Source organism: Dipteris shenzhenensis, chromosome 21 (assembly GCF_047967505.1).
Source record: "Dipteris shenzhenensis isolate YYH24624 ecotype China chromosome 21, Dip_SZ_1.0, whole genome shotgun sequence".
Classification (NCBI taxonomy): Eukaryota; Viridiplantae; Streptophyta; class Polypodiopsida; order Gleicheniales; family Dipteridaceae; genus Dipteris; species Dipteris shenzhenensis.
In genome coordinates, this window is record NC_141616.1 from 14988726 (window position 1) to 15006736 (window position 18011).

General features: G+C 40.5%; 1 protein-coding gene across 1 annotated transcript; it reads right to left on the reverse strand.

Annotated features, from left to right (window-relative positions):
- Window positions 1-305: 305 nt before the first annotated feature.
- Window positions 306-1773, reverse strand: LOC147888535 (UPF0496 protein 4-like). Its single transcript, XM_087392810.1, has one exon. It carries the CDS (start codon window positions 1658-1660, stop codon window positions 587-589), a length of 1074 nt encoding a protein of 357 aa, XP_087248936.1. The 5' UTR covers window positions 1661-1773; the 3' UTR covers window positions 306-586.
- Between the last annotated feature and the right edge of the window lie 16238 nt (window positions 1774-18011).

An 18011-nucleotide genomic window follows, 5' to 3' on the forward strand; every position in this document is an offset into this window, starting at 1 on the left:
GTGTCGATGCATAAGCTGAGGTCTGTTTTGAAAGATTCCTGAACATTGCCCATAACCATTTAAAAGAGACTGTTCTGAAGTTCTATAGCACAGAATAGACACAAAACAATGAGGTGCGCTTACAAATCAAATCTAAGCCGCCACTTGCACAAAAGAATTGGCAAATGCAACGCGGACTTCTCAGCGCCCATCCAATTGACATCAAAAGCAGCATAATCGTGTAATAGTCATTACGTACAAAAGCAAATATAAACACTATTCATATTTCAGGATAGTTACACGTTAACAGCTTACAACCCAAGTTTTCAGGGGTTAAAGAATAATGAATCCTCTACTCCAGGACCGCTACTGCATACTTGCCATAAACATTAAGAAGTTCATACGGTCCATCCACCATCAAGGTTTCCTAGTGTTACAGAGTAAGAACAGACACTGCCATATCAACATTTTCACTCTACTGGCTTAACTTAGTTCTGCCAGTTTTGAAAACCTAGAAGTTCCACACAAAAAACCGTTTCTATTATCAACAAATATACATTACATGTTCACAATTCTTGCCTCAAAACAAATTCCATATACCGAGCAGTCATCTTTTGCACTGTGAGAGGGCATCAAGAAAGCCTACGCGAATGGAAACAAGCATTCTGAACAAGTCCTCTATTTGCTGTTGAAGCAAGGACAAACTTCGTTGCAGATCTTCTGAACTCGTTGCAAGTGCCTGAAACAAGAGACCTAATTCTACTCTCTCTGTGTCTTGAGGGCATGCTTTCTCGTCTAAGACGTTGATGAGTAGCTTGCAAAGTTCTTTCACAGACGTATGAACCTTGTCCAGTTCTTCCAAAAGTGCAGTAGAGCCGTCAGCTTTCCGTTTATCAACTGCTTCCTTCACCTGCTGCTGTAACTGACACAAAGAGGCCGACCATCCTGCACCATCTGGAACATGCAATGTCGCCAGGGACCTTTTGGGTTTCACAGACAAGGCCGCAGCGAGCACACTACAAATAAAGATGGCTATAGCCTTTGCCGCGTACATTTCATCGAACAGCGCATTAGATTTCGAAGCATCGTAAACCATGGATCCGCCGAGGTTTTCTCCCATTCTTCGCAGCAAAGAGCTGCAAGTTTCCAGTTTACTCCTTTCATGTCCGTGCCTACTGATTTCTTCGTTCCTAGCATCCATGAAGTCCATGCATTCAAGCAAGGCATCTCTCACCCGTATCAATTTCGCCTCGTAGGGAATCTCTTTCAGATCAGCAATGCGAACGGCATACTGAACAAGCATGACATAATGATGAATCTCTGACATGACCTCTTTGAGGCCATTGCAGACATCCAGAAGCTGTACACTGTCGGCTAGGATGGCTTGCAGGAGCGAGGAGTCCGTGACGGTGCGAGGTGGGGGGAGGGAGGGAAGAAGGCCAGATACAGAGGAGAAGGCAAAGAGGACAAGGGCCATGGCGTCACGGAGCCACGGAAGGGAGAGGCAAGCGAGGCGATGGTCATCCGAAAGTTGAAGGCGGCTGAAGCGCGCACTGAATTCGAGGTCGAAAGCTTGAGAAGAAGGAAAGGGAGGAGCAGGAGGGGGGAGATGGCGGGAGGAGTAAGGGTTGTGGAGGGAGTGAAGCGCAGCATTGAGGGAGCCAAGGATGGAGGAAGCCATGGACTGATGAGATGAAAGAGCTTCTACAGAAAAGCTGTAGCGAATGATAAAATCGAAGCACAGAAAATTTACATACCCAGAAAAAACATGGCCTTGTTTCACAACACACAAGCTTGACAATGGCCACTTTCCAAAACAGATCCTCCTCCTCAGCCTAGAGCCGCCCATGCCCGGCCGCCCATCGTGCATTCCATGCTTGCGCTCGCCGTCGGCAACCAATCTTGCCCGTCCATGATCCGTGGTCGCTGCCCATGGTGCCCAAGTCTCTACACACCCTCAGTGACGCCTAGGCTTGCTTAAATTCTTATTTTTGTATTTAGGCCGGTAGCATTGTGGGATGAAATGAAAATCTCGTGTCACCTTGATAAAGCGTAATCTTTTATTAATAATGCTACAACTGCCACCCTTTGTAAATGGAGAACTAATGTTTTGCAATGCAATGTGGCCACCCTTGTTGGCCTGCCCTCAAGGAGGCTTAAGTGAAGACGATGGCCCTTGAAAGCTAAATTGCTTATTTTTGTATTTATTTTATTTTTCCAAGCGAAATTGCTATATTTATCTATTTATTTTTATTTTTCGGGAGAGTACGTGGCGCTTCCACCATTTTCTCCCACTTCTTCTCATATTTTCTCTCTCTCTCTCTCTCTCTCTCTCTCTCTCTCTCAAGTCTCCCCCCCACTCTCGATCTCATCTCCAAGCCCACATTATCGTGATGTTGCCTAGAAGCTGCACCCTTGCTCCAACTCCTTTTGGGCAGGCCTTATGAATGACAAAAGTCATTCAACTTGTTTTTCTATCTTCTTCTATCTTAAATATACATTGCAGTGCAACACATATTACTTTGTTTTCCAAAAGAAGCTTGTTAGAGCGTTGGCTATGGCGGACGTCCATTTCCTACCCTAATTTGTCCTTCCTCCTCTCTTCCCACGATCCTGTCTCCTCTCCCTCCGATGTTCCTCATCCATCGCTTTAAAATTTCAATCGCCTCCGACGTTCCTGGTGCATCGCTTCAAAATTTCAGTCGCAGATTTCTTTGGCTTGATCACCAACCACCAATGCATCGTTTGAATAATGAGTTTTGGCCTCGTTGTCCTTCCTAGCTCCAATCGAACTCCCAACACAATCAGGTGCGGCCTTCGTTCTTTTACATTGCGACATGGCTATGGTAGGGACATTGGATTTTCAACCAGTGGAGCAGGAAGACCATGACTTTTTCGAGCAACTCACAAAGGACCTTGGGAATGATGATGATGTCTTGGGCCTGGGTTACTTGGAGAGAATCAATTGCACTTATTTGTACGAAGGGATAAATTCCAAGGAGGCCTTTCGAAGCTACCTGTTAGATGCTTGAATTTATGAAGAAGGATTTGTTTTGGCTGTAAAACTTCGGCTTCATCAAGAACTCTAGGTTGTTGCTTGTCGAAAATCTCTGAAAGAGGAGGTCCAAAATATGGTTTCAACCAAGCTACATGAAACACATTGTGCATAGTCCAACTGTCTGGAAGGCGTAACTTCATTGAGACATCGTTGATCTTTTGAATAATAAGGAATGGTCCAAAGCTCCTGAAGGATAGCTTAGAGCATCGCTTGCCCACCTGCTTCAATCTTTGCTTGAAGGGCTCACCTAAACCTATCCCTAAACCTAAGACGGAAACACTACCCTATAGTTCTCAAGTGGGTACTAGTGAACAAGGAGTGATCTTCCGACTTGACCTAAGGCTGAGAGACTGACTTACGTAGCTTGTGCCGGACTGTCCCTGGACAAGGGCTCTGTTAAGAGTTCACGCTCAACATCATGTGATCACGTGTGCATAGCACCATCATGTGATCATATGTGCATAGCACTAACCTTATAGAGTTCTATAAAGGAAAGGGTTAGATCCCCTAACGCTAACCCTAAATGGGTTTGTATATATTCTATTTTTTCAACTAAATCTAGTGTACAGTTAGTCATTTGTGGTGTGCTCTCTAGCTGTGCCCTCTCTCCTCATCTCCACTCTTCTCCTCTCCCCTCTTCATATTTTGTCATGGTATTAAAGCATGGTTCTGCCTTCCGCTGAGGCGCCATCCTTCTTGTGAGAGTGATTGAGAGATTAAGAGATCGAGAAAGATCGAGTGTTCCATTCTCTTTCGTTGAGAGAAAATTCCGTCCATTGGAAGAAGATTTCTATTCATCTCCTTCAAGAGTTCTTTGAGAGATATTTCCGTTTGTGTGAGATTGAAAGGTTTCCTTCTTTGAGAGACATATTATGTGTGTGAGAGAGAGTATTTCTTCTTCACTTCTTGAGTGTTTGTGAGATATAACATTCTTCGAGCTTGAAAGATTCTTGAGAGATTTCTACAGCGAGAGAGAGAGACTTCACTTTGAGAGAGTCTTTGAGACAGAGACAGAGAGTCTCTTTGCAAGTCCTATCCTGCACTACGACCTCTAGCATCTACGATTCCTACTTCAAGCAAAGCTCGACTCAGCCAGCAGCTCCAACACTTCAAGCTTATGGGACTTCAAAGCTCTAAGCTTCTATACATCCGCTCAACCTCTCCAGTGCTACCGAATCCAAGCTGCTCCAGTCCATTGCCAAAGAAGCGACTACTCAGGCTTCCCTGCAACGAGGGCTCCATTGCCTTCTCTAGCCTCAACACGCCTAGCACAATGACCTTCATCACGGGCCTCTACTGCAACAGTGCCATCTAAGAGCTTCTGGCTCCTTTCAATGCAAGCGTCACCAGACGACTGACAGGGAAAGCTCCTAGTCTTCACAGCTATCCCAAACGGCAACACCTCCATTGCAAAAGGGCATCTACCAACCATCTGCAGCTATGGCCACATCTTTCGCGGCTTCTCCATCGAGCTTTGGTGCCCGACAACCTGACTCACTGGTTCTCCTTTTCCTTTAAAGATTGCTGCTTCAAAGTTGTTTGCAATGGTTCGCGTTGCCCTGTTTGCTTGAGAGTTTGTCCCTACGTAAGCAGCAGCACTCCAAGACACCCTGCACTCCATCACACCCAGCATAGGCTCCAATCTCTGCCTCAACCTTCATACGGCGCTCACGGCGGTTGACTACAAAAGCCTCTCCATCAACGGCAACCTCCAAGCTCTCGCAACGACTACGAAGTGACGCTCCATCTTCAAGAGCCTGCATACGCTCCAACGCTTCAACTCGATGGAAGCTTCGAAGATCCCGGAGCATCTCAAAAGGTTACAGCTGGCAGACCTTATCTTGGCCGCACCACTGACACGTGGTGCTTCCGTGACAAGCCATGTGGCACCTTATCTCGAAGGCCACATCACCACATTGGACCTAGTGCCATGTCACTGCCTACATGGTATCTTATCACACCACGTCAGCACCTGGCAGCCCGCATGCCATGTCATCTCCTTTATCGTTGTGCCACATCATCATCTTATTCACAATGCCACATCATTAGTCCACGTCAGCACTGACATGTCATCAGTCACATCATCATTGCCACGTCAACAGTCCACATCAGCACAGACACATCATTTGCCATGTCAGTAGTCCATGTCACTTGTGCCACATCACTTTGCTGACATCATCATCTATGCCACCTCAGCACTGACCTCTGCAAGCACACACAGTGCTTCACAGTCACTTCATGTGACCACTCCTGCCACCTCAGCGAAAGACTTCACTGGCACACCTCTTGCTAGGCACAGTGCCACATCATCACTGCATGTGACTCACAGTGACACATCATCATTAAGCACATTTGCACTCCTTTTCCCCTCCACGTAGATCAAGTCATATCTCTTGATCCAAGAAGAATTTGAGGGTGCTTCAAAAAGGAAAGTCGCTCATTCTTTTGTGCTCTACACGCTCGTCACATCATGCGCACATTTCGGCGCAAGTTACACTCACATTTGAGCCTCGCCAACAAAACCACTTCCTTCACGCACATTTGCCTCTACATCGACGCATCTGACCCAGCACTTAAAAAGAACAAAAGAAAAGGAATTATTTGTTGTTCTTTCATCGATTGACAGTTGGTTTAGATCTAGATCAGAGTAGACTAGATCGCCATAGAGGGGAAGCTCTGAATTTCCCCAAGTTGCCAATCTAAGCCATCGACAGCAGTGCATCATCTCATATGACAAATCATCAGGAATGGTACACATAGATGAAACCATTAGAAGGATAGAAAAATATCATCTACATAGTAGACAATACATCGAATCCAGTTCAAGGGACAAGGTACAAAAGGATTAGTGAAGATGTGCTCTATGTTCCGAAGCTCAGCAAGAACCTTTTGTTAGTAGGTCAAATGACGGAACACAATTACAAAGTCATCTTCGACAGTGATGAATGCACTATCAGAGACAAATCCAAAAGATGTCAGCTAGTAGCAAAAGGTGTCAAGGAAGGATGCTTATACAATACCAGATAAGCATGCCATGTCAGCTCAACCGCAACATATGCCACTATCTGCAAAATGGCACAAGAGATATGGTCATGTCAATTTCAAGTACTTGTTAGATCTTAGGAATCAGAATATGGCAATTGGGATTCCAAAGCTACAGTTTCTTGGAAAGGTTTGCGAAGCATGCTGCTTTGGCAAACAAAAGCGAACCAACTTTGTCAGAAGTACCTCTCATGCATGAGGTATTCTTGATTTGATACATACAGATGTATGGGGTTATGTCTAGACCCGCAGCATCAATGGTTCACTTTACTACTTGACCTTCATCGACGACTATAGTAGATATTGTTGGGTCTACTTTTTGAAAGAGAAATCTGAAGTGTTTTCCAGATTTCAAGAATTCAAAGCCATGGTAGAAAACTAGACAAGGAGAAAGATCAAGGTCATGAGATTCAGATAGAGGAGGTGAATACATGTCTTCAGCATTCATGAACTTTTGCAAAAATCACGACATTCGAAGACAATTCACATGTGCAGATACTCCTCAGCAGAATGCAAGAGCTGAAAGGAAGAATGGGACTTTAGCAGACAGTGCTAGAGCAATGCTTAGTGAAAAGTATCTTCTGAATCAGTATTGGGCAGAAGCAATAGCTACAGCAAACTATTTGCTTGATCGGCTTCCTACCGAACCGATACAGGGTATGACTCCTTATGAAGCATTCACTGAATAAAAACCACACATTGGGCATCTCCGCAAATTTGGTTGCATAGCATATGCTCACATACATGATGATCATCGTAGGAAATTGGATGCAAAGTCATGCAAATGCATCATGGTTGGCTACAGTGAAGAAAGCAAAGCATACAAATTATATGATCCCATCAACCGCAAAGTCATTATCTCCAGGGATGTAATCTTTGATGAGGAATCAGAATGGAAAACCTCACCTACACAGGAGATAGAAGCATCGACTCCACAGTAATCTACAGAACAGGTTGATGAAGAAGAGCAAGAATTGCCAGCAACACCCCAAGCAGAGCCACAATAGCTCAAACGGTCTACTAGGGAAAGCAGACCACCAGCCAGATTGACATATGCTCAAAAAGGCAAAGCAATTCAGGTGGAAACCAGCAACTATGCTCTTATGACTACCATCATGGCTACAGAAGAGCCAATGTACTTCGAAGACGCAATAGACAAGCTAGAATGGCAAACTGCTATGAATGAAGAAATGGATGCTTTGTATAAGGATAATACTTGGGAATTATGTGACATTCCATTAGGAAAAAAGGCCATAGCAAACAAATGGGTATACAAAGTGAAGTACAATCCAGATAGCAGTATTCAGAGATACAAAGCCAGACTAGTTGCAAAAGGATTTGCACAACAATATGGTCAAGACTATGATGAGACTTATGCTCCAGTAGCAAAGATGGATTCCATATGGTTCTTGATATCACTAGCGACACTCAGTAGATGGAATGTGTATCAGCTCGATGTCAAGAATGCATTTCTCAATGGTTATCTAGACGAGGAAGTCTACATGCAACAACCAGCAGGTTATGTTGAACTAAGAAAGGAGAATAAGGTTTGCCATCTCAAGAAAAGTCTCTACGGCTTAAAGCAAGCACCCAGAAGTTGGTACAACAGAATTGACAAGTATTTTGCTGATCTGGGATACATGAAATCCAATGCAGATCATACTCTCTACTACAAAGTTCAAGGGGAAGACATTACTATTGCACTTTTGTACATAGATGATCTGATTGTGACAGGAAGCAAGGATAGCTTCATCAAAAGATTGAAACAAGACTTATCTGCAGAGTTCGACATGAAAGATCTTGGACTTATGCACTATTGTCTTGGAATTGAGTTCTGGAGAGATTCCAATAGCACATTCATGAGTCAGCTCAAGTATGTTGACAATCTCCTGAAAAAGTTTCATATGGTAGATTGCAAGATTGCAGCCACTCCTATGGAACAAAGTTTGAAACTTACTAAAGATTCAGAAAAGCCTACAATCAATGACAGATACTACAGGCAGCTCATCGGATCTCTTATATATCTGACAATCACATGGCCAGATATTTGTTATGCAGTAAGCTCACTAGCATAGTTTATGGCAAATCCAAAACAGTCTCATTGGAATGTAGCCAAAAGAGTCTTCAGATACATCAGAGGTACAAGCCGGAGATCGTGAGACCAGGAGATCGACATAGGGATATGCATTTTTCCTTAGTCAAGGTGCTATATCATGGTTGTCAAACAAACAGCCAACTGTTTCTTTGTCTTCGACTGAAGCAGAATATAGAGTACTCACTACAGGTGCATGTGAGGCTATATGGCTCAGAAGACTCTTGTCAGAAATAGATTACTTTGATGAGTCAAAGCCAACAACAATATACTGTGATAATCAATCGGCTCAAGCATTGCCCAAAAATCCAGTATATCACTCCAAGACAAAGCACATTGATGTCAGAGAGCACTTCATAAGAGAAAGACTGTTACTTGGTGACATCACACTGCAGCATTGTGATAGCAAAGAGAATGTTGTAGACATCTTTACGATTCATTTATATATGTGTTTGAGTATTGTACATAACCAGGGTAAAGGCACAGTGACCTTTAACCCCCACAAGATCTATCCAATATCTAATGGTCCACAACAAATGGCAACCTCTTGCCCTTTATTACACCTCTATTTTGTCAACCTTTCTAGTTTGGAGCCCACCAAAGGTGCCTCCCACCAATTTGAGCATCTTAGGACTTTGATTCATCCACCATCCACCTCCATCCAAGGGCCAATGTTGATCAATTTCAAAATAAAGGTACCCATGCCAGTTGAGTAAATGCTAGGGGACCTCACTTGGTCTTAGCTTAATACTTTTCTTAATCCATTCCTTATGAGGCCCTTTTGAGACCCCAATTCTCTCGTAATGATACTGCGAGCTGGCAGACCCAAAAGCTTCTTTTTTTACCTTTGAATCTACAGACGCACAACCCAAAGCTTCCGTTTTTTCCATCGTTGCTATTGCTGCTATTGTTGGTGCTTCTGCTTCTACTTTTGCTTCTTCTTCCCCTAGCCTCCTCATCCCGCACATGAGATGCGATGAGCCACCGAACCAAGAAGCTTCTTGTTTTACCTTTGAATTTGTGAGAGGCAAAGACGCAGACCCTAAAGCTTCCATCTTTTGATACGACGAGCAAGTGGAGCCAAAAGGTCCTTTTTTAGGCAAAGATGGCGTTTTTCCCTTCGTTCCTTGTGCACTTTTCGCTTTCCTCTCTGCTTTTTCTCTTTAGTTGGGCTTTCTTCCAATATTTAGGTTATTAGTTAATAATAACATTGTGTTAAGTGTTAATGACCTAGCCAACAAGGGTGCATGTATGCACGGAAGCACTCCCTTACGATTATGAGGCTCTATCCAATTAAGGTTCTATCCAAGAGAAGAAATTAAGGACAATTTTCATATCTATGTAGTTGAAAAAATGCAAGGTTACTCAAAGTGGGTAGCCTTTACTTAATCTGAGAGGCCCGCTCATCGTTCATTGATAGCTCTCTATATTTCAGAGTCTTTGGTATGTTTCTATTAATTCATTCATTGCTCACTCGTTATACTTCATAGTTCTGTTTTTTGCCATGGAGCACATAACTAACTTGGATCCTACTGTTTAATGAAATTTTCTTAAAGGGAAAAAAAAAGAATGAAAAAAAATATGAACATGAGACACGAAATACGGTCCATTAGGACCCGATTCTTTATGTTGCAAATGTCAAGGGTAGTGTTTTATTATTGCCTTGGTGATGTGCAAAGACTTGTGCTGTTTAGGAATTGAAGCCCAACAAATACATGAATAAGACCGCTCACAACATCTCATACCTCATCCTTGGTTACAACCTAAATAATATTGTGTCATGGACTACAATCATATGAAATGTCATCCTTCGATCTTGCATCCAGCTTGGGATCTCTACTCTGCTGATTCCCAATCTTACTTCGCATCCAGAACATGCATCAAAAGAGAGGAATGTTGTAAGAATTCAGATTGAAGCAACATTGATAATATTAGAGTCCAATAGTATTGCAAGGAAGTCTTGCGAATAGATAGGATACTAGCATATCAGTAGTTATATTCATATTGCACTTTGAGAAATCAATATCTTACACGTATTAGTCACATAAGTTTCTTTGACTCACGCATGAAAAATACATTCAAAATAGAAGGTAAAAAATCCACTATTTGGTTGGGAGGAAATCTAGAGAGAGATAGGTGTGTAAACATCTCATTGCTTGTTCCTCTCCATTTCGCAAGCTTACAAGAAATTACTGAACTACTACCACTGCTCGAATTTCTATTGAACTACTACTCGGATTTTTGCTAAACTAATACCACTCGAATTTCTACAGATGTCAAATCTATATTGATTAAATACTTTATTGTATCAAATAAACAATCACCAAGAATGAATTTGTGATTCCTTCAGCGACGTGGTTGTTAACAATATAGAACAATGTCAATTCAATACTAGTTTTTAACGCCTAGTGCGAGATCTGGGTCTGTAGTTGTTGCGAGTATTAAAACTTCATCACCACATTGAGTTGTCGCCGATATAGCACACTTTGCTGCAAGTTTCTCATTTTGCATCACAATAGGGACTTGGTTCATTGAAACAACGTTAGATATTCAAAAAGAGAAAAAAGAACTTACGCGGGGTCACATTTATAGTTTTTCAATGAATCACTTTGTTGCCCTTCTAAAAGCCAAGTATAGTTTAGTATAAATAATAGGAAATAACCAAAACAATGAAGCTTTTACGAATGACACATCTTGGATGAGTATTTCCATGCAAAATTTTGATGGCAGGCATAAAGCTTTTTTTTCTTCTTGAAAAATGATCTTTTGTGTATTAAATATATCTAGTAGAGAACATTCCCTTTCAATGGAAGGCATAAAGCCTTCTTCGTAGGCATAAAGCCCTCTTGGTTGGCATAAAGCCCTTTCAACAGGTAAACATGTTTTTTCCCTTGGAAAACGGTTTTTTATTTTTAAAGCAACCGATCCGACTTTTCTCGCAAATAGTTTTCTCGATAGCAAAATTTTTTCCCTTCAGGAAACGACTTCAGTAATAAACAGTCGAACCAACTTTTCTAGCAAATGGCTTCGGGATAGCATGTTGTTTCTCTTCAGGCAATGGCTTAATAGGCAAACTGGCTTTTCTGGAAAAGAGCTTTGGGATAGCTTTTTTTTTTCCAGGCATCTTGTGAAGCTCACACACAAAACTAACACGCACAACTAACACACAAAGATGCTATTTGGCATCTATGATCTCTCTCTCTCTCTCTCTCTCTCTCTCTCTCTCGCTCGCTCGCTCGCTCTCTGCTCAAATGCCTATTTGTGCCAATACTCTCTTTGTGCGTGCGCGCGCACATGTGTGTGTGTGTGTGTGTGTGTGTGTGTGTGCGTGTGTGTGTTTAGAATTCATTATCGCCTGAATAATTGAGCCATACAATCGATTCAGTCATAGATTGGCCTTAAACTAAACAATTAAAATTTAAAAATAATTCAAATATGGAGATTTAGACATTTAAAAGAAATGAGATATAATTTTATTTTGAAGGTATTACAGCCAAAGCAGGTAGGTTCACAAAAGTGTAGAATCCATCAGGTAGTCTAGGCTTCGAGGTTAGGGTTCACTTACCTGCCACCATCCAAGAAAAATGAGGTGTTAGAACATCATCATTTCAAACGGGTAGACAAGTAATGCATGTATCCGCTGGCATGTTATTGCTTTACCTAGGAACATAGACAACCGTCTAGATTCACAAGTAAATTTAAAAATACCATAAGCGATGGATGGGGGTGATCCACTCCCTTAAGTGATAGACTGAATACAATAATTTAACTAAAGTACTTGAAAATAATTAATTAATAATAAATTAAAATGACTAATCTTGTAAAGTGAATAAATTTAAAGAAAGAAACAAACCACTAAGTAAAAAATGCTACCTATAAAGGAATTAGTTTAAGAAAGACGATACAAATTAAAGAAGGACATTGTGAGTTAACTAAAGAAGGAAAGAAATTCTTCTAAATTGAGAAGAACAAGTATAAAATACAATAAAATAAGAGAAGGCAAAACTTAACTTCAAAATTAAAAACGTTGTTGCCATGAAGGTATGCAAAGTTTAAAGAAAATTGAATGAAAAAAAGTGGAATATTATGAAACTAGAAGTAAAGTTGTGTATGTGTGTGTGTGTGGGGGGGGGGGGTGTGGGTGTGGGTGTGTGAGAAAGGGCCATCAACCAGCATTAAAGGTGCAAAAAGTGGCAAGGAAACCAAATTCCTAGAGTCGTGAATATAACATAATCGACATGGACGTCTAAAAAGTCATCCAAGTACGTCTAAGTACAAAAAATATCAAGCAACCAAAGCTACACTGGTTCAACAAGGGCAAAGAATGCGTAAGAGTTAGAGGTTAGAACGCATAGCATAATTAGGGAGGTAATTAATGTAAATAAAATGGTAAATAAAATGGGACAATAAATAAAGAGAAAATGTATAAATTAGACATCTTAAAGGGTTTAAGAATAGACGAGTTAAAAGATTGTGTGCCTAAATTAAAGCAAATGTATATACATATATAACTCCAAGTATAAATTAACTGATCTTCAACATATTAAAATAAAGAAATACCCTTTAATAACTTTTAAAATAATGTAAGGTAGAAATCGGCAACAAAATAACCTAAAAGTCAAAGGGCATATATAAATATAAGGTACGCTTATACATTCATGCAGATAAGCAAGCCGAATAACGTGCAGGTGAGCAAAGTTAGAAAGCACACAAGCATAGGGTGTAGATTCAGCAAGGAGCTCCAGAACTTAAAAGACAAGAAAGAAATGGAAGCAACCAAGTTCTAAGGGAGGTGTGATAGAAGAGAGAAGGCAACGAAGAGCTTAGCAACCAAGAAAAGACAGTGGATGTGAGAGAAAAGAACGTATAAAAACTAAAGTAATGGAGAAGAGCACTTAAACAAATCCATTATTAGTCTGTAGTAGGGAGACACGCACCTTTGAAATTGTAGGCCATGTAATCATAAGTGAGCCACGAAGTGCCCAGCTACAAAATTGAAGGGAGAAGCAAGCAGCCAAAACTCATTGGTACCCACATAAAATGACAGTAAACCAACCTCAAAAGTAGCAACAAAATTTGTAGCAAGCACTTCTTAAGGCAAGGGAACAACAAGAAGACCAACCAAGAGCGTGAAGTTTGTAAAGCAAGGAGGTGGTTCACGATGGAAACCATCATGTGACTATGTTAAAGTAAGCAAGAAACAATAACAAGGTGTCATGCATGAGGAAGACCATGAGCGGAGAAGAGATTGTAGGAGGCGAGCGACTTACGAAAAGAAAAATGAGACTTGAGAAGAGACCAAGGGCAAGATCAACTTATGAGCCATGAAGGTAAGTGAGGAGCTGCGTGTTCGATCAAATACGTAAGAAGAATGGCAAAAGCTTAGGACTAGGAGGTACCAGAAGTGCCAGAGTCCCGAGCTTGAAGAAGCACAAAGAAGCTATGCACATAGCATAAGGGTTGTCATGTGGGAGGTGGTGAATAGGAAGAGCAACTAGAAGGGGAGGTGCTATAGAGATAAAGCTAGGCACAACCAAATGAGTGTTAGAAATGGTAAGGCCTCTAAATAGGAATGCCAAATAAGGGGGTGTTGGTAGTTATACAAGAATAGTGGGGGATAGCGTAAGGATAGAGATGCTAGAGAGAGGGGCAGTGGCAATTATATCAGAATAGTGGTGAGTGGGAGGTGGGTAGGTAGGCAGCTCTAGGAAGTATTCATAATGACTAGTTTAGTTGCTTAATCATGACTAGTTTTAGGTTTTCGCAAACGTTAGGGAGTATTTAGTTTTAGTTTAGTTAGGGACGTTTAGTTTAGTTTTAAGAGACTTTAGGAAATATTTTAGAGAAGCTCTAGGGAAAGCATAAGTCTGAGTGCCTTTTGGAGAGAAGATAGGGGATAAAAAATGCAGTGGGGGGGAGGGGAGTGTTGTTTTGGATTTCTCTCTTTTTACTTAGCAAAGTAATTAAAAGATAAATTTGGCCAAGATAATTAATTAAATAAAAAGATAACCAACTAACTTTAATTACCAAAACAATAAATAGTAAAGGCCACATAATTAAATTAAGAACAAATTTATGAGTTAAAAAAGAGAAACAATTATCAAAAGGAGAGATTTAAAAGAGACCTTAAACATAAAGCAAAAATAAGAAAAAGAAAAAAGAGTTCCATTAGGTAAGTACCCGTATAAGTAAGTCTAAATAGAGTGCCATAGGATACTTAGGGGGAGTAATTTATAAATACACTCTCAATACTTAGGAAGAGGGGTTTTACTATATAAATGTTCATAACAAGGTCATCAAAATGAAATAAGAAAAGTGAAGAGAGAGAATAAAAAGAGAGAGAGAGAGAGTATAGAAAGAGATAGAGAGAGATAGTAGAGAGAGAGAGAGAGAGAGTGTGTGTGTGTGTGAAGAGATAATCACATGAAAAAGTGTGTGTGTGTGTGTGTGCGCGCGCGCGCGCATGTGTGTCTGTGTATATGTGTGTGCATGTGAGTGAAATTTTATTGAAAAAAAAAGTGTGTGTGTGTGTGTGTTTAGAATTCATTATCCCCCTAATAATTGAACCATACAATCGATTCAGTCATAGATTGGCCTTAAACTAAACAATTAAAATTTAAAAATACTTCAAATATGGAGATTAAAACATTTAAAAGAAATGAGATATAATTTTATTTTGAAGGTATTACAACCAAACAAGGTAGGTTTATAAAAGTGTAGAATCCATCCGGTAGTCCAAGCTCTAAGGTTAGGGTTCACTTACCTGCCGCCATCCAAACCAACTAGTTGTTAGAACAATGAAGTTGAATTTGGGTAGACATGTAATGCCTATATCCCCTGGCTTGTTATCGCTTTACCAAAGAACATGAACACACCTTTCAAAATTCTAAGATAAAAAGGAGATTTAAAGCACACATCTTAAGGTAAACTGTGCCAAAAGGAACCAAACTTAGGAGGGGTACTCCGCTCTCTTACTTGAGAAAATGTTTTAGAAATGGGGGGTATTCCACACCCATAAAATACAAATTTTAAAACATCAAAAATCAATCAATAGCATAAAAAACATTCTTTTGAGCATGGGGGGTATTCCACACCCATATGCTATAAATATTTTACACAAGCTAATTAGCAATTATGCTAAGAGAACATCACGTAAAGCTTTTCTATGTCAAAAATAACTAAGTCTACATCAATTGATTAAAAAAATACTAGAATCACCAACTAGGGATAAATCACCATTTTAATAGAATGCAAATATGGGGGGTAGTCCAGAAGACTATTAATTATAAATCATTAAACCATGCTTGAGAGAATAATTTAAAAATGTCAAAATTTTAAAGTGAAAGGCCTTAAAGGAGTGCTTAACATTCAAAAAGGGGGTACTCCACACCTTGAGATAAGTAAACATAAAAGACTTTAAAAGAGTGCTTATAAGTTTAGGGAAAATAATCTTTGTAAAGCTTGAAAACAACCTAGAAAAATCATGTACTTTAAAAGTTTGAAAAAATGCAACAAAAAACATTGCTTAATAGTTTAGAAAAAATAAATACGGCTATAATGATTTTTTAATAAAGAATTAGTTAAGGGGGGGAAATTCAAACCCTTAGGTAGTAAATCGTAAGGGCCATTATAAAAAGGTAATAAACAATTAGGAACAAAAATTAAATTAGTGCAATTTTGTTACATCTATACAAGAGTGTGTGTGTGTGTATAACTTCAACAATATGCAAAAACTATAAAGTAAAAAGAAAAAGTTAAACAAATACTTAGTATAAATCTAAGTCTATATATGTAGATAGAGGGAGAAACACAATAAACCTATGGACAACAAAAAGGAGGAGGACTCTAAGGAAAGTAAAAAACTGCGGGGTAAAAAAAGTAAATAAACATATATATAAAAGTGCATATATGACAATTTAATTAAACTACAAATCTAAGGTCTATTAAACGTGCACACATTTAAAAATTACTTGATAAACTAAAAAGAATTAAGACCAATGAGCATGCAAAGTACGTGTTAGTGGAGAAAACTCGCAGGCCTATTTAACACTAACATCTCTATGATTTTGGTCGATCTCCAAGCAACAAAGACCGAGAAGCGAAAGTGCGCCATGAGCTGTGGAGTCGTAGAGTAGAGAAAAAGAGATCTCGAGCTATCAAATCAAGAGGTCGGTGGTGTCCATCAGAGTGGGAAGAGCAGGGACTTGCGTAAAGGAAAACTGTGGACCGTGATAACGAGTGCAATGGAATAGGTGCGCAATAGTATAAGCATGCAGTCGTGTCAGTCGAAAGAGACACGAAAGCTTAAGTTGAGTAACTAAGTGAGTTCACTGCTTGCAAAAGAAAGGCTGGCTAAGAGGCAATAAGGAGGTAAAAGAGGAGCTACGCCCGACAAGTAGCCACGACGAAGGAGTTACTGAGCAAGAGAGAGCCTTCAAAGTCCCAGATAAAGCCAATGTTATAAGCTGAGGGCGCTGAGGCAATAGTGTGATGCAGTAGACTCCTAACTACCCAAGACTTGATAAAGTGAAAGGTTCGCCACGGCTTAAGAAACTTCAATGAAGAGTGTCTGTGAGTTCGAGGCGGCTAAGTGACGAAAAAAGGGTGGAGGTAAATAAGCAGAGAGTTAGAGAAGGATACATCAATTAACGTGACCGTAAGTGAAAATCAAGAAGACGCGGAGAAACAGTACGTGACCTGAAGGTTGGCCGAGTAGACAAGTCGACGCAATCAAGAAGAGCAACCGTAAGCAAAGGAAAAGGCAACGTAAAAGAGCTAAGGAGTACGAAGACACAGTTCTAAGGCAAACCATCAAGAACAAGGCAAGGAACTCAAGCACAATACGGCTTGCAAGAAAGAGTATCTGAGAGAAGACAAAGGTCGAAGGGCAACACCGTTGAAAATGTCTCAAGCAAGGGCTAAGGCAAAGAGCGTACAACACCCCCCCCCCCCCCCCCCAAAAAAAGAAAAAATAAGAGTGAGTAGAAAAAAGAAAAAAATGTCAAAAAATAAAAGAAAAAGAGGGAGGGGTGGGGAGGGCAATTCAATAAAAGGAATAAAATTAAAAAACCTAAAAGAAAAAGGGGGGTTAGTTAATAAACAAGAATTAAAAAGCAGAAGAAGATTAAGTCAGCATAAAAAAGGTTTGGGAGGTTTAAAAGCAAGAGAAAGAGGGAGTGGGGGAAAAAACCCCATCTTAGGAATCTCGTTCTATAGCTATCAGCAGGTAGCTCATACTCATAGGACATGAAATGGTCCAAATCATCCCACAATGGGATTCTCCATGTGAAGAAAAGGTAGAGCCCTCCCTTCGAAATCGTGGGGGTTAAAGGCCACTGTACCTTAACCCCGGTTATGTACAATACTCAAACGCATATATATATGGATAACATAGAAGATTAGGGTGTTCTACACCCACTAAAACTTGTGTGGCTCTTCCTGTCTCTCTCACCCTCTTCTGTTCCGCTTCCGTTCTCAACTGGTATCAGAGCACGGGTGGTCTATCTGACACTTTTGTGGATGGTCTAGCTGAGCCCGAGAGGTCATTTTGCATCCATACAACTGTGTGGTGGCATTTGCAGCTTTGTGGAAGGTTGTGGGTGCTTGTTTGAGCTTCCTAGGTGGTATTTGAACCTTGTGGAAGTTTGTTGGTGGTTTTGGAAGTCTCTGGAGTGGTTTTCATAGCTTTTGGGTGATTTTTTGAGCCAAAAACGTGGTTTGGAGAGCTGGTGACGAATTTCTTGTCTCGTGTGTTGGAACTCAAGTTTGGAGCAACCTTTCAAAGATCTGTCAGTTCCTGTGGACTCAGGAGGTCCTAAAGCTTTTGTGTTACTCATCATT